The sequence below is a fragment of the Maylandia zebra genome, linkage group LG20, assembly GCF_041146795.1.
Source record: "Maylandia zebra isolate NMK-2024a linkage group LG20, Mzebra_GT3a, whole genome shotgun sequence".
Taxonomy (NCBI): Eukaryota; Metazoa; Chordata; class Actinopteri; order Cichliformes; family Cichlidae; genus Maylandia; species Maylandia zebra.
Genome location: NC_135186.1, coordinates 29,201,292 through 29,225,853, shown reverse-complemented (window position 1 = coordinate 29,225,853; position 24,562 = coordinate 29,201,292). Strand labels below are relative to the sequence as shown.

The following is a 24,562-nucleotide window of genomic DNA, read 5'->3' as shown; positions in this document are numbered from 1 at the left end:
TAATGACACCTGAAGTCCCACACACTCGTTTCCTACCACTGCTTTAAATGTATACAGAGAAATTTGCAATAAGCAGTAATTAAGTGTTAATTAATGTTTAACTAATATTGATAATTATAAAGGGTAGTTATTAGTATTGTTTTATGACAAAGAAGGGAGGACGGTGTTTACCAGTTTTAGTGTTTATACGTGGTTATATAATAAATCCCATTAGCGCCAAAGGTTCTTGCCAACTTTCAATAAAATATCTTTATAAGTGCTTTGTTTTCATTTCTTTGGTAAAATGGGAGATTTGTTTTTCTCTAAAAAACGATTCTTGTCAAACCCATAAAAATACACTCTCCCTGCTCTGTGAATCATTAAAAAAGAATTAATCGTCCATTTATTAATGTCAGATAAGCTTTTATATATTCAAAATTGATCTGTAGTTCAAATTTTGTTGCAGACATGTAATGTAAGAATTAATTGGCCCTGGTCAAATGTGATCTAAACCATAAGTGAAGCCATATAGAATATGAATAGTTTGTTAGAGTTAAATGAAGAGGAAAACAACTTAAAGTGTTGTTTTCATCGAGTCCGAAGCAGAAGAGTTTAAGTCTGTACACAAGATTATATGATAAATGCCAAATTGTGTAATGTTATTTACCTTAAGCTTTATCCCACTTCTAGTATGTAACTGGAGCTTGTTTTCAAAGTGAAGAGGTTGTAATTGAACCGTAACCTGGATTACAGTGATTGGCTGATCCTGGTCCAATCAAAACACGACGGTCTCTCTGCCCCCCCTCCCCCGACCCTTCCGTACATCCACAGCTTCAGTTAGCGCACACATAGCGGAACACGGTGAGTGCCCTCTGCAGCTCTATCTCAAAGTAAAACTGCTATTTTAGTGAGTAATTGTTAGGGCCGTGTCCTCATTGTTTTGATCATTAGTCTCTAAGCATTTGTTTGTCTCTGATGAGACACCAGAGTTACTTCTAGTTCCGCCGTAATTAAATAATAGTGGTGGTAAAATAGCTTAGCTTCGAAGCTAACTTAGATTGAGGTGCTAACAAGTAACTAATGAGTTATCGGTGCAAATGTGGTTTGCGGTTCAAGTCCTTTAACATCCGATTATATTTTTAAACATTTATCCTAACATGTTTAGTGGCATGTCTGTTTGCTAACTTGTGCGTAACCAGAGTCGTTAGCATCAGATGAAACAGAAAAAGCTATTTTTAAGAGTTCACTCTTGTGCTAACGGTCTAGCTAACTTATTAGCCCCGGTGTTTGCTAAACAGTTCTTTTACCCGTAGCGCAACTTAAAATAGAGTTTGTCAAACTGGAACTAATATTAAACCGTGAACTCGATGGAATTTCTTCCGAGGAACCGACATTACTTAACGCGGCGTTTGTCCCGCACAGCTTCGCCATGTCTTTTCCGGGCTAGGACGTTAGCTAGCTTTCACCGGAATGTGCTAGCAGAATGCTAACATTTGAGTTGTCGAAGTGTGACTACTTTTGGGGCATCTTAGACTCCCAGACTTGGCATTCGGCTCACATTTGTTTCGTGTTTAACTGGTGATACTTCTCTCTGTGACTGGTTGTTTTAATACGCTTGACAGGGAAGGTCTGCTGCGCTGAGAAACTAAAAGCCACACCCTTCCTTTCGAAACTAACTACGTTACAAAAGTTATCCCGAAAACAAGTTGTCATTTAATTGTCGAATGGAAGCCTTCTGTTTTAATGTATAAAGTTTTACTTTAAAGACTTCTTCAAAAACATGTTTTATTTAATTTATTTAGGGAAGTTAACTTAAGTATTTTTTTGTGCTTTTAAGTTGAAATCCCCCCTCCCTCTGGCTCTGACACATGATACTAGTATCTCTCAGGGTTGGAAACAGGGGTCTAAAAAATATTACTCTGTGTGATTAAATAGTTCAGAACAGCATATTTTACTGTCTGTTTGTTGATCAGCAACAGGTCCTGTAAACAGTGAGTAACTTTGCGTTTGTTATGTAACATGACAGCTGAGCTTAGCTTATTTAAATAGCCATAAAGAGTCGTCCATCAAGCTCTCCATGTGACTGCACAAACGCACCACAGTAGAGTTTTACAGTGCTTCTGATCACCTTCTTTTGTGTGACTGGTGTAATGTTTGCTCGGAATGAAATGGCTTTTTTCCCTATCAGGTGTTAAGAGTTTGTAATAAATCATATTTACCGGTAAGTTATTTTTTTGCTTGTTTGTTTTAACCGTAATTGAGTGAAAGGTTTCTACTCATTTAATGTTCTCTGTGATTTATTTATTTATTTTTTTAGTTATTTTTAAAGAGCTCTAATAGGAACAATCATTTTTCAGTTCTATTAGCTGAAGTTTCTGCAGCGTAAAACAAATGAAGCAGCATTTCATTTATAATGACTGATAGATTAGCTGCCAGGTGACAGAAGAGCCCATCTACCCTCCATAATGTACAATGTGTGGCATAGAATGCACAGATGAAAGGGAATAACGCTCCAGGAGTGCATTTCTTATTGAAACTTGTGTCCACCACTGGAAAGGGGGGGGGGGGGGAGCTTCTTGACTGACAGAGTTAAGTTGAAATTTTGAATTAACGTCTCGGATGTTTGAGTTTAGTGAGTTAAATTTTGACTTATGACTGTCCCGCCCCAAAAAAGTTGTTTTGTAGTAGCAGAACAGCTGGCCGGTAGAATTTGGCCTGTTTGAGTTTCCATAACTTCTTGGTTTCAACATGTCAAATCTTTGCAGGTTGATATACAAGCTATGATATACGCTGAATGATTTAGCCAACTGTAATTGGCTCCAGACCTGTTGGAAGTATCCTCCTCCTTTTTTCTCTCATTTGATGATGATTATGATCCATCAGTATAGCAGCCATATGCGCACATTAACTTCAAAGCATGTGGAAGTCCAGGCGTGAGCTTGTGCTGCGCCCATCCACACTTAGAAACTGTGACAGATTGAATTAGTTAATCTCGGAGTAATGAAATTATTTATATAATGCATCAATGAGGAAACTGGATAAAAATTGCCTTGAGTGGGTAGCTATTGCCAGTCACCTAGAATAGAATAGCTCTTTATTGTCATTGCACTTGTACAACGAAATTGTGGGTGCTCCACACTGTGTCAAATTAAAATGTAAATAGGAATAACAGCAGGAATAAATAGCAAACAGGAGAAATATACAAAAATAAGAGAAAGACAAATTGGAGAACAAGTTGTAAAGTGCAACTTGTTCATTGTCAGTGCCTGAAATCATTGTCCCTCAGCACAAACTTAACAGATGCGCTGCTTCAGTGCTTAATGGGAGGAGATTCCTCACATTGGTGGGTTGTATCTTTGCTGGTGTAATAGGTTATTATTGCGTATCGGCATTTGTTAAAAGTCAAGCTAGCTGCCTGTTAGTAACTCTTATATAGGACTTTACAACAGTTTAATTATTCACTGCAATGATCAACTTTGTCTACATTTTGATTAGGGGTGCAACGATACACAAAATTCACGGTTCGGTTCGATACTTTGGTGTCACGGTTCGATATTTTTTCGATACAAAAAAATGTTCATGCATTTTTAATTTGTCATTTATTAAAATTATAAATATATATTTTAACTCAAAAGTACAGTTTTTAAATTTAACCCTAACCCTTGTGCGTGTTTTTTATTTTGACAGCGAATGCGCACCTGCGGACCACTTATGTGCAGCCCTGGTTATTTAGCTCGTCATATTGCAGCCACAGAAATTCTTTTGTCCATGAAACCATAAAGCTGCACTTTCTTTTTGCCTTATAGTCTGATTTGTCATAACTTCTCCGTTTTGTGGTAAGCTTTTCTTTGGCTGTCACTTCTTCACCCTGACCTGTCTTATTTGGCTCAGCAGAACTGAAATGCTTTTACACACTCACTCACATAAGCTCAGTGATTCTCTGCGCGATCAACCTCTCACATGTTTAAGCTTGCTGCGGGAGATTTCACTTGTCATGTTTGCATAGTAAGCTAACGATTAATAAGACTATGTCAGAGGAATTGGTGCGCAAATTATCATCACTCACAGATCAGTGCTGTCGCTCTCTATACACAGTTCGCACGATTGCAAAGTGAAAGCAAAAAAACAAGCGCAAATTCAAACGCGACTTCAATATGTCACATATTGACAGTGGCTCACCGATGCCAATGACATAATTACCCAGCTACATTTCTGAAAGAATGCAAAAGCATTGACATATATTTTTCCTACAATAGCCCGACGGGCAGGGAAGAGATAGATTTTGGTAGCCCGACTGAAAAAATCGCTAGCTCCGGGACGTCGGGCTAGCGATATTGCGAGCCCTGTATCTGATTGAGGAATCACTCATCTTTGGAAAAGAGAGTTTATTACAGAGAAATGGCTCTTTCCAAAATAAAAGCTATACTATCCGCTTCTTCTGGGCTATATTCTCAGCAGCATAAGGAGAATCATGTGCTAACAGCTGTCTAAATGACTCGGCTAAAGTTAGTAGCATGCTTGTTGTTTTTGTCTTTGCATTAGGATGATGTCGGCGTAAATGTGGAGTCATATTCGTTGTGTTCCCACTAGTGCTTTCAGGTTAATCTCGTTGAAATGACCTTAACGCCACAACACGGCAAATCTCCGTTAACGAGCTACCGCCGATCGCTCCGTGCATGGGGCTAGACGGCCAACACGTTAACGAGCTAACTGCGCTAACACACTAGTTCACACCAATGTAATTGAGCATTGCATGGCACATCCAACATACTGTTTTACTTTAGTCCATGACTCGCTTACCTTCAGGGTCATACGTCACATGAAAACCAAAATAATTCCAAACGCCAGAACTGAATGAGGGTGGGGGAGGTGCCCTGCGCTCTTCCTTCTGACGATGCTGTCTGTGTTGAGCGCTCAGTGGATCTGCGCTCGACAGTGCAGCCTAGGCGGAGTAGTCGAACACAGATCCACTGAGCGCTCAACACAGACAGCATCGTCAGAAGGAAAATTGATAAAATAAATTACAAATGTTGTATTGTTCGATACATATGCGTACCGAACCGAAAGCACTGTATCGAACGGTTCAATATCGATACGAATATCGTTGCACCCCTAATTTTGATGCTGGATTGCACAGGCACATCTCACGCTCAGGATATTTGTATAATGTCATCTAATTGGCTAAAGGTTGCGCGAGAGCATTTTACGAGTTGACGCCTGTGCTGGCAGTTCTCAAGCTGAATTTCTTTCAGTGCAAGAAACACTAAGCAATACAACCATAATTCAGCACCACTCTTTCCATTAGTGTCATTTTTGACAACGTTTGGTTAGTTTTCTTCTATATCTGTAGTTGGCATTCAAGAAAATTTGTTTGAAAGAAAACAAAAGTTGCTCCCAAAGTTGATGTGCAGTTATGTCAAATTGTAATTGTCATTCCTGCTGGATGATAATTGTTCAATTTAGAACTTTTTTCCTGTCTGAACAGTTTGGCGTGGCCTTGCTGGCACCTGAGCGACCCTTGGACCCTTCCTGTTGACATCCCTGTACCTGAGGATCTGCCAGCCCCTCCTCCCCAGATGTAGAGGGAGTTGTAATCTTCAGCAGCCGTGTACACAGTGAGTTGAGCAGTTTTGTTTGTTGTGTTTTATTCACAGAATGAAAATATGTCCATGTCCTAGTGTCTACTGAAGTCTGAACATGGTATATCATCTTGTAAGTAGTTAGCTTCTTCTTGCTCAGTTTTGGAAATTCTCTTTCATTTATGCCTGGACACTAACCTTTTTTACAACATCTGGGAAAACAGCCACACTGAGCATTTTATTGAAGAATAATTTAGACCTTTTTAACTCTCAGTGCCTCGCTGTGTGTTTGCCTTTGGACCTGGAAATGGCTAATGTGTCATTTTTAAAAATGGATTTTAAGGGTCTTTGTTCATTTGTAAATGGAGTTGAATATTTAGTTGTCAGTGCTGCTAGCATTCACAGGCACGTACTCTCATTACCAAAGCCAGCAAAAATTAATGAGTGGGATTAGCGAAGGTGGCCACAGCTCGCATGCTCGATAGGGCCACTGTTTGAATCCAGGCTCATATCTAATCACCGGAAGGCTTAGTTTTCTTATCTGATACCAAGGCTTTGAAGCAAGTTTTGCGACACCTACATAAATTTACATTTTAAACACGGTTTCATTTTCCGCAGCCTTCATTTTTATGCATCAACCAATGCATCAGGCACACGCTGGCGTCTCAACGTGCACACCTACCCTCCTCGCCACAATAATGATTTCAGTGCAGTGGTCATGCTCGCTCTGATCTCTGTTTTCTGTTTGGCGTACTTGAGTAGATGAGGGTCATTACAATGGCGCTTTGTAGAGGGCCTCGTGTGCCTGCCTCACACTGTGGGTTTCTGGTGATGCTTCATACGTCGTCATTAGAATTGCAAATGCTGTTCGAGTGTGACAGAGTGGTTTTTGTATTGTTTGGCTCAACATTTGACAAAGGTCCCACAGACCTAGCATAATTAGTAGATTCAAAGAGGCTCTCAAATGAGATTTTAGCCTGCATCACCCCCTCTTTGACATTTATACATCAAATGAACATTACATTTGCATTTCAGAATAACATTTAAAATACGCCTCTCTTTTAATACTACTTTGAAACTTTGTCATTGTTGTTACTGGTTGTTATTTCTGCACTTTCAAGTTAAAATGAAAATTCTTCAATCAGTCAACACTGAAAGCACACAGGAAGTTAGTCAGATCTACTGAAGTTTCCTCTTAAATAATCAAACAGGCAGTAGATGAAAACCCACAGCATTGACGAGTGTGATGATAAAATGAGAGGCAGTAATTTAACTTGGTATAATCTCACTTTACATTCAGTGAGGGGTTTCTGGAGAATAACGGGCAGATTTCAGTTAAAATGCCTGTCTTCATCCTAAACATTTTCATTCCTTTGACATCTCCTGTCTCCTCTGCCAATATTTTCTAGGTCACGCTTACAGAAATGTGTCAGGCTGATGGAGTTTAATGACGGGTCATTCTCTGTGGCCTTTCTCCTCTGTATTATAATGAGATGAAGTTATTTGTGGCTTACCTGCTGACTGCAGTGTCACTGTCAGAATCTGCCTCACAGTGTGCTTCAGATTAAAGTTTGCATGTTTGTATTGCAGATGTAGTTCTTTCTTGAGTTTTACCTCCAGGAAAAATACTGGTTTGAATTCCTGGAGAGAGTAAGCCCATCTTTTTTCAAACTTTTTTCTAATTCTTTTTGTATGTAAAGAGGTGACGCCCGTATCATCATGAAGTCTCTTGATAGTGGGTGGGAAGTCGAGCAAAATTTTTTGGCAGACGAATGATTAGGTTTCAATCCTCTGTGGTCAACAGTGACTTCTCATTGTTGTGGATACTGACGGGGGTGTTCACACTGACATCAGTGTCTAGTCAGTAGATTCACTATTCAAAATGCATCAGTGCTTATCCTAAGAGCTTATTGCCCTCCAGGCACACTAAAAATGAAGACTCCAGTCAATCTCAGTTGTCAGGACTTCTTTTGCTTGTATGTCAGGCAGAGGCACTGCTGATAGCACATTTTGGCATCTGTTGTTTCATCAGACACTTTTCATGACAGCAGGTTCTGGTTTAGATCCAATGCTCTGCCACAGTAGGTTGTTTGGCTCCCAGCACCAGTGTTAGGGTCATTACTTATTACTTGTAGTCTTTTAAAAACCTTACCCGTTTGGCTGTCATTTAATTATTTAAAGGCTTCTTTCAGGGGAGATGAGAACATAAAGAAAACTAGTGCCAGAAAATGTTTTGCTTATTCAGAATAATCTCACACAGTTCAGTGAAAGTAACACATTGATTGTCTGTCTGATATTTAGCATCTGTCTTCTGTATTTTCACAGATTCTTGCGCTGTCCAGTGAAGTTGCCCACCATGCGCGAGTACAAGCTTGTGGTGCTGGGGTCGGGAGGCGTGGGAAAGTCTGCACTGGTGAGCGATGGCTGCTACTAAAGCTTGAAAGCCGAGGGTATTTTTTTAATGAGTTTATGCAAGACTGTAAATGAATCCAATCCTAATTTTAATCACAGTTTTAGCGTCCATTAATCAATAATCGCTAAAATATTTATTATGTGCTCAGTTTCCCTTTCAGCACATCCTTTTCCTTTACTTTTGACACTGAGTAATGGGTCCATTATATTCGTCACATTGGTCATGTTGAGTGCAAATAGTGATGTCGCCACAGCTCCACGAGTAATTGCTGCAATACTCTGGGAGTGTACAATCGTACACATCATTTGCCACGGGACCCATGTTTGATTAGAAAAATTGAGAGACAGCCAAAATGACACCAAAGCGTGGCTCGATTCAGTGGCAGTGACATCACTTTTTGGTGTTCAAGGGCAAGAACGACAAGTGTAAAATGGGCCCCTTAAAGTCCTAAATTACTTCCCATTAGACAGAGGAAGGTTCATATTTATTTATACAGTTTATTATAGTTGGGTTGTATAGTAGTTATAAAGCATAGAGCTGAGTTATAATTAAGGTTAAAGGGCATTCGTTCTTCTTTTACAGACTTTAAAAATCCACTATATTTTCAAACTCTAGTACTGCTAAATAATTATGATTTTGCTGTTAATTAAAACAAACAGACAAACAAAAAATGTGTGTGTGTATATAATATTACAACACACACAGTTGCAAAGTTTTTATTTCCACATAGCTGAAATTAAAGTTTTCTTTTCTCAGTGAGGTTTACAGAGCTGTTGAGCTATTTATCTCAATAACAAGAGGTGTTTTTCATATTTTATAATTATGAGGATACTTTACATATTTAACTACCCCTTAAATTCACCAGCAACAGAACTTATAAAGAAAGCAAGCATGCATATATCCTTAAATGCAAAACTAATTCCTTGAACGGGTCTTACTGTTTTTTTCCTCAGTGTTTTATCATAGACTGTTACAGGAGCGGATGATCGCTTTAAGCATATCCAAAGTTTCAAGTAGTGAGGTGTGTGTGCGTAGACGTAATCCCTGTGATCCAAAAGCTCTTTTTTCCTCCCACTCTTGAATCCGTAAGAATGAAAGCACAGAAGTTTCAGCCACCTGCTGTTCTGACTTTCCGTCTTACGAGGGGCAGCCAATAACTGTAAAGCCAGAGGAGCTAAAATGACAAGGCTCTGCGCACCGAGGCAGAGGAAATATAAATAAGAATTGCTTTGAACTGGAAGTCCTGTAAAGCTTTTTTGTAGAGTCCAAGGATTAAGCGCAACCGGTCACCTGTAAAAACTCAAAATCATCCTGAGATAAAATCCTGTAAAGCAGAAAAAAACCCTGAACATTAAGAGCTTTATAAGGTAGGATTTACTGTACATCTGTTGTTAGATTGAAAGTCTGACATGGGAACAGCAGTCGGTCTGTTACATCACTTAGCAGAAATCTTTAAACAGTTTTTAAACAGATTTTAAAGCAGGATTTAATTTACTCAGACATGCCAGATGACCAGAAATAACAGGGAAATGCGAAGATATCTCAGTAAGGTAACAGACCAGTGGTGTGTCATTCACACAGGCTTATTTCAAGCCACAAGAGACCCTGAAAATGTATGTTATACCTTTATGAAAATGGTTATAAAAGGAGTTATTAATTGAAAGCAGGGAGTTAATTTTACGTTTGGTGCTCCCTAAAACTGCTTTCGGTAGCGATCAAACGTCCATCTGTGCAAGAAAATCTCTCACCTCTTAACAAATTGGCATCCTGCTTTCAATGAAAATATCTACATAGGACTGTAGATCAATTCAAACTTTAAGAATATAAAAAACGTGAGCTACAATTATGTCTTATTATTTAAGGACTTGAAGTTGGATTAAATGTTTTTGTCAGATTGTCTTTGTAATAAGCTTGTTATGGCCACATCCATAAAACATTAAGGCTCAGCTGTGGCTAAGCATACAAAGAGAGTGCCACGCCCGAGATTTATTAGACTAAGTTCTTTTATTTAAACAAGAAATGAAATAAAGGCCTGAAGTACTGGCTAAAAGAGGGGGAGGATCTTGTACCATCATCCCTAAAGTAATAAAAATAAAGTAAACCCTGACAAATTAAAGCAAGGATCTTGGAATGCTGAAGACTGGCTTGTTCTGGGCCAGCTTCCTTTAAACAAGAGCAGAAGAATTCATCAACACTCCACCCAACACACCTAGAAAATAAGGGAGGGGGTGAGAAGAAGGAAAAAAAGAGGAGTGTAGTAGTTTCGGATTGGTAATGATGTCCTGTGTTATTTCCCTTTTCTTTTCTTCATTACAGACAGTCCAATTTGTGCAAGGCATTTTTGTGGAGAAGTATGACCCCACAATAGAAGACTCCTACAGAAAGGTATGACCTAACCTGCACACACATTCGTTGCTTCGCATGACTTTGTAAACATTTTCAAATAAAACAAGTCTTGTAAAAATGCACCTTTTTTTTGTTGTTGTTGTTGTTTTTTAACAGCAAGTCGAGGTCGATGGGCAGCAATGTATGCTTGAAATCCTGGACACAGCTGGAACTGTAAGTCAAACATGAGCAGGATGCAGGGGTGTTTCGAGGAAATTGTGGACCGGCTGCTGATGCCGTCTGTTATCGTTCTTTAGGAACAGTTCACGGCCATGAGGGACCTGTACATGAAGAATGGCCAGGGCTTTGCTTTGGTGTACTCCATTACAGCGCAGTCAACATTTAACGACCTGCAGGACCTCCGGGAGCAGATCCTGCGAGTAAAGGACACAGAGGATGTGAGTTTAACACACTTTCACACTTGTTTTGATTATAAAGCACTCTCATGTAAGAGGTCCCCATTAAAAATGTTTGTCCTCATTGTTCAATGAAAATTGCAAAACAAAACCTCCTAATTTTTTTCTTTAATTATTTGATACATCACAAGCAAAAAGGTTTTTAACTTTAAGGGTTCATAACTTTCTAGAACCCAAGCATCTCTTCTTTCCAATAAGTTTTTTTTTATAGAAGGCCAAGAAAAGCAACAAACCTTTAATGTCTACTTCAGCAATGACACGAATGATTAATTAACAGAAAAAGAAAGGGATCTACCAATTAATTGGCCAAACTTGCTTACAGCTGACAAGGCAAAAAAATAATTACTGATAAACGTAAATACTGTCCAAACAAATATTGAGCATGAATTTTTGGAGTTCATTAGTCAAATCATGCTTCAAATGTTGCTGAATGTTGATTAGCTTTATGCTGCATATAACATGGCAGATATACAAACTGTGGTTTGCAGAGTTTGGTCGGCCAGAGCTACGTTCTCTTCTATGCTGGCGTCCACATACCGATGCAGAATGTGATTACACCTGTATTTTGGTTGTTTGGTTATATTCCAGTTTATTCAGAAACAGCCGACATGCAACCACTTACCTCTTTTTATGTCACAGTACTGCAGAACAGCACCGGTTACCACAACTATCAGCTGTTTACTCTAACCCTCATTTCAACCAAGAACTTTCTTACTGTGAAGTGACAGCACTAACCACTCCAACACTGTGCAGCCTAGTAGCACAGTGTTGGAAATGAGTTAATGAGTTTCACACATTTGAATTGGCTAGTAGAAACACCATCAGTACACCTGTCCAATCAATTTGCTTAGCGTACGTTTTTTACTGCTCCCTGTGCCCGTGTGAGCTCTCTTTGGATACTCTGGTTTCCTCTTTTGTGCTTGTTAATGGTTAATTGGCATTTATATATGCAAGTGTGAATGGCTGTCACTCTGTAGTGGGGACCCAGTATATGTGCCACTGCTGACATCATTGCATAGCTGCATCCATTAATGCCCACCATTAAGGCCCGCTGTAGTATTCTCCTGAAGGATTGCCACTCAGACCGTACCTCCACATCAGTCCTGATGTAGGAGAAGGAGAAGTGAAAACTGAAAAGTCCTGTTTTTCCAAACTGTTGCGACATTTTCCTCTGTATAACATGTGAATCTCTGAGCTTCTGTACTGGTATAGCATTAAAATGGTGGTAAAAAGTGACATGATCATACACTGGTGTTTTCAACCCTTCGGCACAAGATGCCAGGTTAATAAAAAAAAATCCAGCCTATGAAATGTTAACACTTTTTACTGTCAGTTGCTCGCCTGATATCTGCCCACTTACCTCTGTTCACTAATTACAGTAATTAATGCCCTCACTTTCTCTTTCTTTCCTCACACTGGCAGCAGTGTGTCTGAAGTCTACAGCAGCAAGAGTTGTAACTAGGCATACATTAAGAAGCTCTTATAGCTTTTGCAGATACAGCATGCACTATTGCAGGAGTGTGTTTGCTCTGTTAAACTCCCCCACAATAGATAGCTAAATGTCACATTCAGATGTCTTTGAAATATTCTATTGCGTAATTAAATTTAGGGATATGAATGAATACTGTAAAATGTTCAACACTAAAGTGATACGAAGTTAAAGTTTGTGTCATATACATGTATATATGTATATATTTATCAAGTTTTTTTAAAGTGGAAAACGGAAGTTAAATACTGAGTAAACAAAAAATATAACCACTGACCATGAGCCAGACTGTTGCAGATATTACTGTTAGCCCAAAATGTCATAATGCTTTAACAAAAGTAATTGGAGCTAAATTTACTCTTGATTCCTTTTCTATTATTCGCATAAAAATGCTGCTTTGAAAACAAGCAGTAGCATCCTTTGGGGTTTGAAATAGTTTATTTGGCTTAAAATGCTGGTGCATTTCTTTGACCTACAGACAGACTCCTTTTTAAACAACTTTATCATGTTTATTTATTTATATTTATTATATTATAAATCTTTATTATGTTTGTCTTGAACAAACAAATGAGTAGCAAGCACTGGATAGATCATTGACCAGCCCTTTCTACAGACATCATTGGTGCACATCTGCAGAGAGAGCAAAAATAAATCCATATGTGTGTCTATCTAGGACATGAATACAAGTCTCACCAAAAAATAGAAACAAGTGTAAAAGATCCTTTTTTTTTTTCTTTCTTTTTTTTTAAGTTTGGTTGGTTGGTTTTTTTGGAAGGAACACCTGATGTCTGTTTTCACCGACCAGTGATGATATGTTGGCAGAGTATAATAAACATCTGAATGCTGTAATTCTGAGGCTCCTCCTCAGTCTGCAGAGGGAAAACTGGCAGCGTCTCACTGTGTAATCTGCCCATGTCACCTCTCCTTCATTAAAGTCAGCACCGTGGGAGAAGAGGGCAGAGCGCAGGGAGGCAGGAACTTTGTGACGGGGTGGAAATGTCAGAGCTGCTGTTGGTTGCGATCTGCTGCCTTCTCCTCTCTCTAAATCAAGAGAGATGGAGCATGCTGAGTGTGTGCGCTCTTTATTTATTCATAGCAGGTTGCTCAGCTGGTCTGTGTGTCTTGGTTAAGGTCTCTTTTTGCTGCAACCTTCTGCTCCTCAGTATGCACATAAGCTTTCTAACCACTGTTTAGTCTTGTGATGAAATCTTTCAAACATGAATTTGGTCAACATTTTTGAGCATTTCTAATATATTCCTATATTTGTTGTCTTGTTTTCCATAATCATTTGGAGCCACCATTGTAATTAATAATGATGATAATGATCATGTGGATAGTTTTAATTAAAATCCACCCTCTGATCAGATTCCTGAAACTTGTGATAAACATGAAGAAGAAGGCATTTTTATGTATTTGTTTCTTTCATTGCTTTTGTGTCATTTTACATCTGCAAAAAAATAAAACTAAAGTTCCTCATTATTTTGTTTTTTGAACATGTCGCATGTCTACTAATCCATCAGGTTCCCATGATCCTGGTGGGAAACAAGTGTGACCTGGAGGATGAGCGTGTGGTCGGGAAGGAGCAGGGTCAGAACCTGGCCCGTCAGTGGAACAACTGTGCCTTTTTAGAGACTTCAGCTAAATCAAAGATCAACGTTAATGAGGTAAGTGCTAATACCACACGCTGCACGTATGGTCTCTCTTCATTATGCTTCTGCACCAGTGACTGCATGCCTTCATACGCCAATTATGTCAAAATGTCACAACTGTCTGATAGGACTGTAGCGATGACCTTTGACGTTTATGAAATGTCATATCTTAAAATTCACCATGAGATTATAATACTGTAAAAAAAAAAAATTCCCTACATAATTATCATGGCCAAAATAAATGATAAGTACAAAATGACAGTATAGAGGCAGGAGGTGGTTCACTGAATGAATTCATAAATAATAACATATAAACTTTCTGACAATAAATAACTGAGCAGTAATCAGCTGCCTTCCCAGTAAGTTTCTCGTCCTGGACTTGAGCTCCACCATCTTGAACTTTTCCCTACAACATTCTATAAAGGAGTGTCCACAGGAAGTGATTTGCTTGTTACGTACCGCTTTGTTGCTGACAGTCAGTCACTGTGGACATTCAAGTCTCAGGTTGCCTAGGTAACCCTCAGATGTATGTCTTGCCTTCTCATTTGTCAGTCAAAAGTATCCTTCACTCTAATTTGTAGTTGCATCAGTTGTGTGCCTTTAAGTTAATAAAGTTGAGCTCCGTGACCGCTCACTCAGTGTCATCACTCAGTGGTTATTTCACCCTGATTTTAAGTGCTCTTTAAGTGTTTGCCACGTTGCTGCTAGTTGCTTCCTGTGTGGATGCCTCTTTATGTCTAGAGTAGCAGCACCTGTTCTCTTCTTCCTGCTTAGAACAACCCCTTTAGTTTGCAGTTTGCAGATCTTCAGCGCAGAAGGATGACAACTGACAAGTTTCAGTTTGGATTCCAAGATATGGATTTGAAGAATGTCCAGCCACTAGATGAGGGATTCAGGACAGCAGCACCCTCATCACCCTGCCATTAAGAAACAGTTTAAAAAAATAAAAACAGTACTGGAGCTAGCTGGCTAACAGTGAATGAACTGTCACAAATTAAACATCTATTAAATGCCTTTTATCTATCACTCTCACAGTCAGGTGGATGAACGAGGAAATCTGGCATTTAGTATCCTGAGCCACAGCTGTCCAAAACTGGTTGACCGCCTTCAGTCATTAAATCATATTTTATCTTATATGACTTTGAAATTCAAGGCACTTTGACATTGTGTTGCTGTCACGATTAGTCGACTAGTCACGATTACGTCGACTGTCAAAATTGTCGACAACTAATTTAATAGTCGACGCGTTGTTCCCAAAAGGCGCAGGAATAAGTAGTAGGATTTAAGAGTGTAATAACGGACTGAAACAGAAGATGGCAGCACTGCATGTACAAGGATGCCAGCTGCCATTAAACCCCAAAGAAGAAGAAGCAGTGTCCGGTATCGTAGCTGTGTCCAAATTCAGGAACCACATCCTCCTCCTGCCCGCATTTGTAGGCCGATTACGTTACAGCGACACGACGAAGACTGTCCAAATTCGAAGACTCCGACAAATGCACCCTTCATTTCCCCGGCCCTGCTCAGGTTCCAACAATGGCAGCAGCTAGTTAGTTTTAAAATTACTCTTATTGTTCTTTCTGGGTCACAAAATAAACGTTTAACATATTTTCAGGCGAGAATGTAGCTGTGTAAACCTCAAATATCTGCTCAGTTTATCAAGACACCACATATTTTCAAAAGCGCTCCGACGTTTTCGGAGACGTCTGTTACCCACCAGCTCGATAGCTAGCCGGGGGCTAGGCTAACTAGAGCCGTGAGAACACCGGACTCCCGGCAAATCGTTTTCAAACCCACCGCTGTCTTTCGCTACTCAGGTTAAACATGATATATAAGTCACTTAGATAACTTCAAAATATTATTGTTTGGCTTTTTTCAATTTTTTATTTGTTCTTGAGTAAATCGGTTTGGCTGAGATTAAAGTTATAGTTTTTACACAGCTGAATAAATGTCAGGCAGACAGCTGATTATCAGAAGTGTGAGATGCTCGAGAATTTACTCCGGTGTCCTGTTATATTTTAGATAGCAAGGAGCAGACGGCTGAGTTTATTAAACTTCACCGAAACAATCTGCAAATTTCATTAAAATTTAATAAACTATCATCTTGTCTTTATTTTTAGTTAGCACATACCTTAAACACTTAAAGCTGTAAGCTAATGATAGTTATATAAGAGCAGATGCATGCTAGTGCAATAAGCTGTAGGTTTTACGTCCAGTGGATGCATGATCTGATTAGTCGACTAATCGCAAAAATAATCGGTGACTAGTCGACTAGTGTTGTGCACAGCTCAAATTGCCTTGCCGAGTAGGTAAACATTAACATTGCCATCACCAGCAGCTTTCCTTCCTCACAGGTTAACGTCGACAGAATGTGGTGATACATCGCTCCAGTCAAGCGATTACATGCAGGTTTCTCGGGCATAGTCATAGCACTGCAGAACTGTGCTGGTTCACACGGTTGTCATCTATCTTTACTTTCTGCTTTGCTCGTTTACAACTTCCCATCATAAATAGGGAGATTGATAGGGGGTATTTTAAGCTACCCGATGTTGAACATTGATAAAATATGAATAGTTGGTTCAGCAGGCTAGTATTTCTGTTGTTCACCTGCAAAGGCAGCAAGGAAGGTTTAGTCCTTAAACGGGAAAAATAAGCAGACATTTACCAACTGAAGGTAAAAATCTTCATGCTTTTCAAGCTGTTTTATATCTGTATTACAGTAAAATAATTACATATGCGAGCCAGCTGACCAGTTGCAACTTGGTGGGGACAGATTGCATAGTCAGATGGCCACTCTTGACATCACTAGTAAAGTCTGTCTTGGAAACACTGCAATAAATGTAAATACTATTACCAAAACTTAACAACACAACATTAAAATATCCTGAAAGACTTTACAGTTCATTTTATTTAAGTATGCAAATGGGGGAATATACTCGACTACACCAGCATTATAAATGATATACTGAGACAAATTATAGAGAAGTTAAAATGGAGCACCAGACCTCAGTGACTCAGCCAGGCCAGCCAAAAAGGGTACACACACCTGACAGATGAGGCACAGGTTAGTGGAGTAGCTAGCTTTAAACAGTTAACTAAAGGAGCAAACTAACTGCAGGAAGAGTGGAAAACAAATCAGAAATTAAAATTGACAGTTCACCAGTCTTCAGTCCTTTGCTCACCAGTGCAATACCAGCATAACCTGCACCTGTCTGCGTGACTGTTTTCTGCTGTTGCAGCTGCTTCTCTCACTTCCCACAACAAACTCAGCAAGTCAGAGTAATAGTCATCCTCGTCTTACTTTAGTCAGCCATTAAGTGTGTCAGTCAGCTCAGTGGGGGGCTCAAATCTGCTGTGGGTGTAGTGGCAAGTGGTGTCTTCACATCCTAAACCCAACACTTACCTGCAGTTCTACATGAATAAAACATGAATAATATGTTTACCAGACTTATTTCTTTGGAAGCATGAGAGGGAATCTGTGTTTAAATGTCTGGTTGACTAGTTGCACTCCGCGCTGTAACAATAGAGTAAAACTGGGCTTAAAAAAATGTAAATATTGAGTTTTAGTTGATCAGCTGCAGATTTATACTAACACACCTGAGAGTTTCCCATAAATGCACACAACCTTATGATATTCTTAAAAGCATTCAGTGTTAACTTAGTGACTTTGTGTTTCTAGTTATCTTTTAAAAATAGATTTCTAATTGTATGATTTTCATTTTAAAGACAGAAGCTGCTCGACCGCTAGACCAGCAAATGAAACAAGAGAAACTGTGTTTGCTGTCTACCATTTCATGCGTTTTAGTGTTGTGTGTCAACAGGAATTTGTACTGATAACATCATTCCTGAGCTGTAGCTCTCTTCGTACATCCCATAATATACTGAAGCAAAGTGCTGAAACACATCAAATCTTCTCTGTTGTAGATTTTCTATGATCTGGTGCGACAGATCAACAGAAAAACGCCGATGGAAAAGAAGAAGACAAAAAAGAAGTCAAGTTGCACACTGCTCTAAATTGCCATCCCACGATAGCTCCAGGCCAGGTGAGTGGGTGTAAAAGCAAAATTTATTCCAGACATTTGCAAGGCTCCAGCTGTGTTCTGAGCTCTGGGTTATCACAGAACATTTAGAAACCTACAGCAATAATTATTATGATGATTTTTTTTTGAGGGGGAGGATTGGTGTGTTGCAAATAACAAGATCTCTGTAGGTTTAATAGTGAATGTTTCATGTGGACTTTAATTAACCAGAGGCCTCTCAAGTCCTCTTTTTATGTCTTTTGTTACACCATCCTCCATTTTAATTGGATCAAAGAGGGTTTACAGTGTGCTTATATGAATTTTGGCGAATGTGGTGGCTCCACCTGCTGCTGCAGCAGCGCAACTGTAATGAAATCTAATTATAGAGAGCACTGTTGGAGCTTCTCTGGCCTTTTTGTTCCTACAACAAATTCACAGAAATTACCAGCTGTTTTTTTTCCTTAATTACACCACTGTGTTATTGTCTGATGTTTGTTTTTCAATATAAATCTTTGGTTTGCAGTCTCCTTGCTTTGATATAAAAAAATCCGCCTCTGGAGATTTGAGGTTTGATTGAGATGCTGTCAAGTCAAGTATTTATTTATTGTCATTGTCAAAGAACAATGCTGTGGACATTGTTTTGCTCTAGCTTCTTAAATGATGCCTGCTGTGTTGCAAACACTGGTCATCAAGCAAAACAAGGCATTTCCACTGTAATGAAATGGGAGCAAACTGGACTCCTGGAAGTCTCACCAGTTCTGCTACTTTCTCTCCCATCTTGCAACAGCTTCTACAGTGTGCTGATGATATTCACCAAAAGCACTCCTCCCAAACTGAACCCAAACTGTCCTTTTGGTGCAACACTTCAACGTTTCAAATGTTTTTCTTCCTCTTTAAGGTTTTTGTGCATCATTGCTGTTTACCTCCTAGTTTCCTGACAGCAATCATCTTATCATAGACATACGTCACACATGCTCAAGCTGGCGCAACTCAGGCAGCTAAGGCCTCACAGACACATTGGGAATGATGTTTATTGCACAATAGGACTGTAGATTTTCTCCTTATCACACTGGAAGTGTTTCAGATAGTGACTCAAAAGTTTGAGTCTTTCTTTTCCCCTACTACTATGATTTGCTTCTGAGGCAGTTATGACTTGTCCACACTTGTACTTGCCATTCAGGAAATGTTTGTGAGTTGAGCATGCGACACTCTGAGTCAAATCAAGGCATGCTTTAGCCACTACATGCTGTTAATTCCCAGCTTCCTCACTGGGCTAAAATCCCAAAAGACAGTCTCTGAAGTGTGGCTCACAAACTCATGAACTAGGGAAATTATGTCATAATCCTCCCTGCCTGATGGATCTTTGTGAATGCAGAAAAACAGTTTATACTGTGATTGTTTTGTCTTACAAAGCAGCAAATAGGAAGCATAACGAAGTTGACATTTTTATGTTTCATGTGACATTTTTGGGAAGCTGCAACAAAAACATAAACTGGGATAAGCAGCACTCTGACATTTTGGTGCCACAGTAAATCTCTTTGTAAACTGGAAACAAAGGTTCACCAAGAGGACAGATGGTTTCTAGAGAGGTGGAGGCTGAACATTTATGAGTTGTTTCAAAGCGTCTCGCCTCAGCCGAAGAAAGTCAATATTTTGTATGGTTTCAATATAGCTGCTTCACTTCACTGATTCAGAGCAGCTGAAAAGTAAAAGTTTTCACTGCAACAAGAACATCCCTTATATGGACTGACTCCAAGTGCAAGTGACTATTGGACAGCTGAATTATGCTTTTATAGGAAAGTGATTTCATGAGTTAAATACACAAGGAGTTAGAGAATTAAGTAAAATGACAAGTACAAAAGAGGGGGGGGGGACAGCACTACACTCAGCCAATGTCAGGTGTCAAAAAACGGGCAGAGTACCAAAGAACTGATGCTCCCAAAGTTTGAATTGCTGACATGAGTGCAGATGGGATGGCCTTCTACAGGAAACGTGCTACAGTTCAAATGAAACATGAACAGCTGCAGCAGTGAGAGCGCTTTGGTGAAAAGTCTTGCCTAATTTTCCCATCGGTTTTTGGATTCTGAAAAGGTAGAAGGGGAAAAACTGAACAGCCTATCCAGTTGGCTCCATGTGAGGTCTCTATCCTGCAACAGCCAAAAATTAAGCAAGTGAACATCTTGTGCCCTTGTGGATTCGCTGATGGTTTTCATTTTATAGTTTATATTTTAGAAAAGCAAAGGAAACACACTTATATATATGTATGTACGTGTGTGTGTGTGTCTATATGTAGTAGATATTTAGGTGTTTACATCCATGTTAACTGCCACAGTTGAGGTTCAGCAGAATTAAGAGGATAATGTGTTGACAAAATTAACATTCTGTTTATAAACTGCATGTTTTTACAGTTTAAAATGAAAAAGAATCCCTTGTAACAATCCTCCTAGCTGTTAGTAGTCACCACAGTGGGTCATCAGCCTCCATCCAGGGCTTGACCAATTTGGTGTGGAATTATTTTTGATCTGCATATTTGATTCAGTATTTATTTCACATCAGTGCAGCCCTCCCCATTTATCCAGGACTCAAACTGGCACAAGGAATAAAGGCTTGCAGCCCACCTTGTAGCTGGGCTAGCTTCACAACTTATAAGAATTCAAGTCTTAAAAAATAACCCTGGTTGTTCATTTCCATCTTGATAATCATACAGGTTTTTCAAAGCCACAGGGGACTACTAAAGGTGGGCAAATGTCCTGCAGTGTCGAGACACAGTCTTGACTTTTTAAAATGTTTCAGGAACAAGTTGTCCACATCGTTTACATTGAATCTTCTGACTTTATTCTTTCTTTTTCTTGCTTTCAGAAACTTGTAATGATTAACTGTTTCCCAGTGGATCGTGCCAGCATTCCAAGTCCTCTCCGAAGCATTTTGAAAAAGGCTGACAGAGAAATTTCACCACTCGCAAAATGGCAGGAGACGGCACATACTCTCAAGAAACTCTTTCTTTCTGCTCTTTAATGGCAAAGATATCCACCTCTTCTTTTTTTTACTGTCAGCCTGATGACAACTGTTTTGTTTTTGTCCTCTTCTCCAAGTTGTCTTTCTTTTTGGAAATATCAATATAAAAGAGGAGACCTTGGATTTATATCCATCTATGGGAACTAAAATGTTTTATTAAAAGTAACATCAGATATTTGACACATTGTGACAATGCGTTCGCAAAAGTATCCATGTGAAATGTTGGTCTTCTTGTACATTTCTGCACTAACAGTGTCAATGAAGATGCATCATTGTCCATAAATTACTCGCTCCTACTTACAAGGATGTGTATTGATGAAATAACATCTTTCCTAAGTGACTTTGTTTTATATCGAGAGCTGCAAGCCTTCCATATTTCCCATAATATATTCTACTTCCATTTTTGCATAATAAAGCTAAGGAAATTAGTATTTTATAGACTGATGGGGGAAATGGTGAGTTCTGATTTGTGTCTTGAGGCTGAAAATATATTGTACTAAACCAACTCTAATATCGCTTCTTGTGTTACCCTGTCACAGATGATTTTCCAGCTTTTATGAATGATTAAATTTTAGTACATTTTCATTAGTTTTGGTCTTGGTTTTTGTCCTTTTAGCATGTTTTTGGTGTTTAACAAAAAGATTGGGAGTGAAGTTTGGACACATCTGCGTATACTGCTGCCCTCTGGACCCAAATGAGCTGTGGAAAATTGATTATGAAATCGCTTTTTAAAATAATTGATTTGATCAAAGTCACATTATATGAACAAATATGTTTTATCCACAGCAGCATGAGTTGACAGTGCGTTTCGTTAAGTTCTGGTTTTCTGGGTCACGAATAGAGCAGTGTGAAGATCGATATCTCCCAGAGAGCTAAAAGAGTAACTTGAGTGTTTCCTGTCAGCAGAAATGACGGCCTCAGACTGAGTCACCAGAGGAGGTCTGAGCTGAGAGGAAGCTGCAGAGAAAGAGGAACTCGTACAGAAAGACAGGGTATGAATTGAAGGCAGCAAAAAGCAGAATCGAGACTGATTAAGATGAGCAGACAGAACTCAGCTGCTCCACCTTGGGGTGGTGGCTTTAATAATTAAGTAACAAAAACAGTACATGACCACCATGATGCATTCACAGGCCAGTTCTTACGTACCCTTTGCAGCAGCTCGTTAACAAATATCTAATCAGCCAATCAGCAACCCAATCCACTTAGGCATGTAGACGTGAGCACATCCACATGTCTAAATGAATGCGGCATGGTTGTTGGTGCCAGATGCGCTGGGCCGAGTATTTCAAAAACTGCTGATCCAGTACTTTCCCACACAAACATCTCCAGTGTTTAAAGAGATGGTCTGAAAAACAATATCCAGTGAGCAGCAGTTCTCCAGGAGAAAATCCTAGAGGTCAAGCCTCTGAATCGTTTACATGTTCAATGGCAAACTTACACACTGTACACATGGTTTCTTGTGCAGGGAGACCGTGTGGGCACTGCAAGATTTCAATCCATTACAGAGTTGCCAGTGATGTGCTTGGTGACTATGGTCCCAACTGCCTCCAGATCATAAACAAGCTCCTAATTGCTCCAACAATTCTTACTGTCTTACCAAGGTTCTTGCTGATAGTCTTGTAGTCCACTTCAGCCCCGTGTAGGTCTACAGACTTGCTCTTTGGCTTTGGAGGTGGTGGAGAGGTTGAAATGGAAGAAATGTATTCTGTGGACAGGTGTGCTTTATACACATAAAAAGATAAGATCAGGAATATCTGTAATTGATTGATATTAATCTGTGTGGGCATACAGCCAACCTGTGGGAGCCAGAATTGTGGCTGGGCTGTAGGGGATCACATGCTTATTTCACTCAATGACATGCAAATTCATTTATAACTTTTGTGTCATGTGTTTTTCTGGAGTTTCGGTTGATTTTCTGTTTCTCTCCATAAAAATTAGAGACTGTTCATTTCTTGGTATGCGAGCAAACTTACAGTTGTTGCCAAAAGTTTTAAGAATGACACAAATATTTGTTTTCACAAAGTTTGCTGCTTCCAATTTCATGATAGCAATTTGCAAATACTCCAGAGTGTTATAAAGAGTGATCAGATGAATTGCGAAGTCCGTCTTTGCCTTGACAGTGAACTAAATCCCCAAACAACTGGCTGAGATCATTTCAATAATCTTGTCGTTAACTCAGGTGGAGATCATTATGTCATGCTGACTGGTTTAGAATACCAGACTGGAGGTGATGAAAGGAGGCTGATGTTTGAAATCATTGTTCTTCCTGTTAACCTTGGTTACCTGCAAAGAAACACAGCCATCATTGAATTGCATAAAAAAGGCTTCACGGGCAAGGATGGTTTTGCTACTAAGACTGCACCGAAATTGAAGTTCAGTTGAAATTGAAGTCCAACAAGCACCAGGACGGTCTCCTAAAGATGATTGGGCTGCGTGAGTGCCACCAGTGCCGACCTTGCTCAGGAAACGTAGCAGGCAGGTGTGAGTGCATCTGCATGCACAGTGAGACAAAGACTTTAGGAAGATGGCCTGGTGTCAAGAAGGGCCGCAAAGAAGCCACTCCTCGCAAATAAAATGTCAGGACCACCATCAGTCCTGTCTCATGCCAACAGTAAAGCATCCAGAGACCATTCATGTGTGGGGCTGCTTCTCGTCCAAGGGAGTTAGCTCACTCACAATTTGGCCAAAGAACACAGCCCTGAATAAAGAATGGAACCAAAACATCCTCTAACAGCAACATCTAACCATCCAAAAGCAGTTTGGTGAAGAACAATGCCTTATCCAGCATAATGGAGCACCGTGCCATAAGACCAAAGTGATAATTAAGTGGCTCGGGGAACAAAACATTCTGGCAAACTCACAGCATTGATTATGAAAGAATGGGTTGCCATCGGTCAGGATTTGGCTCAGAAGTTGATTGAAAGCATGCCAGGGCAAACTGCAGAGGTCTTGGAAAAGAAGGGCCAACACTATAAATATTGACTCTTTGCATAAACATATCGATGAAAGCCTTTAAAACTTATATAGTGCTTGTAATTCTACTTCAAAACATTGCAGAAACAACTGACACAAAGATATAAAAACACTCAAGCAGCAAACTTTTTGAAAACCAATATTTGTGTCATTCTCAAAACCTTTGGCCACTACTGTACAAATTCAGTAAGGGATCAAATAATTATTTCCCGCACCATTTACACTGGGTAAGTTTGAGCCATTCATTTTTAGTTCAGACTGTTTATAAAAGGGTGAATGTAGCCTTCAGTGAAGTGTTTATCTCCTCACCATTTAGGTGTTCTGAAAGTAGACCTGTTGAGAGTGGATCTAAGAACCCCAGGGACACCGCACAAGATACTCTGCCAGCTTCTCTGCTTTATCACCATTTTTGACTCTAAAAATAACCATAGTTTGCAAAATAAACCTCACTTTGCATTAAATATGACTTGAAAGCAGCGATTGAGAACATAAACTCAACAGAAAACTCACAGACTTCTATTTAACTGGACTGTTTTTGGAAGCAGAAGCCCCCTGCTGGCCATTTAAAGGAATGCAGGTTAAAGGCACTTCTGCACTCCCTTAGCTTCTTAGACCCAGGACCATCATTTGTATACAGTTAATGCACTTTAC

General features: G+C 39.5%; 1 protein-coding gene across 2 annotated transcripts; it reads left to right on the top strand.

Annotated features, from left to right (window-relative positions):
- Window positions 1-754: 754 nt before the first annotated feature.
- Window positions 755-21,526, top strand: rap1aa (RAP1A, member of RAS oncogene family a). 2 transcript variants are annotated; one of them, XM_004546422.4, is made up of 9 exons: window positions 755-840; window positions 5,465-5,594; window positions 7,884-7,971; window positions 10,288-10,356; window positions 10,474-10,530; window positions 10,614-10,754; window positions 13,779-13,922; window positions 17,829-17,947; window positions 20,783-21,526. In XM_004546422.4, the coding sequence occupies exons 3-8, from the start codon at window positions 7,915-7,917 to the stop codon at window positions 17,916-17,918; spliced, it is 558 nt and encodes a 185-aa protein (XP_004546479.1). In that variant the 5' UTR covers window positions 755-840; window positions 5,465-5,594; window positions 7,884-7,914; the 3' UTR covers window positions 17,919-17,947; window positions 20,783-21,526. The 2 variants fall into 2 exon arrangements, with proteins under 2 accessions (XP_004546479.1, XP_004546478.2); XM_004546421.3 differs by lacking the exon at window positions 755-840 and adding an exon at window positions 848-886.
- Window positions 21,527-24,562: the final 3,036 nt, after the last annotated feature.

Excerpts from the sequence above, each read along its gene's own strand:
- rap1aa (XM_004546422.4), top strand. The coding sequence starts at position 7,915 with ATGCGCGAGTACAAGCTTGTGGTGCTGGGGTCGGGAGGCGTGGGAAAG. Across the intron at positions 10,357-10,473 it reads TAGAAGACTCCTACAGAAAG|CAAGTCGAGGTCGATGGGCA; the intron begins GTATGACCTAAC and ends GTTTTTTAACAG. Across the intron at positions 10,531-10,613 it reads TCCTGGACACAGCTGGAACT|GAACAGTTCACGGCCATGAG; the intron begins GTAAGTCAAACA and ends ATCGTTCTTTAG.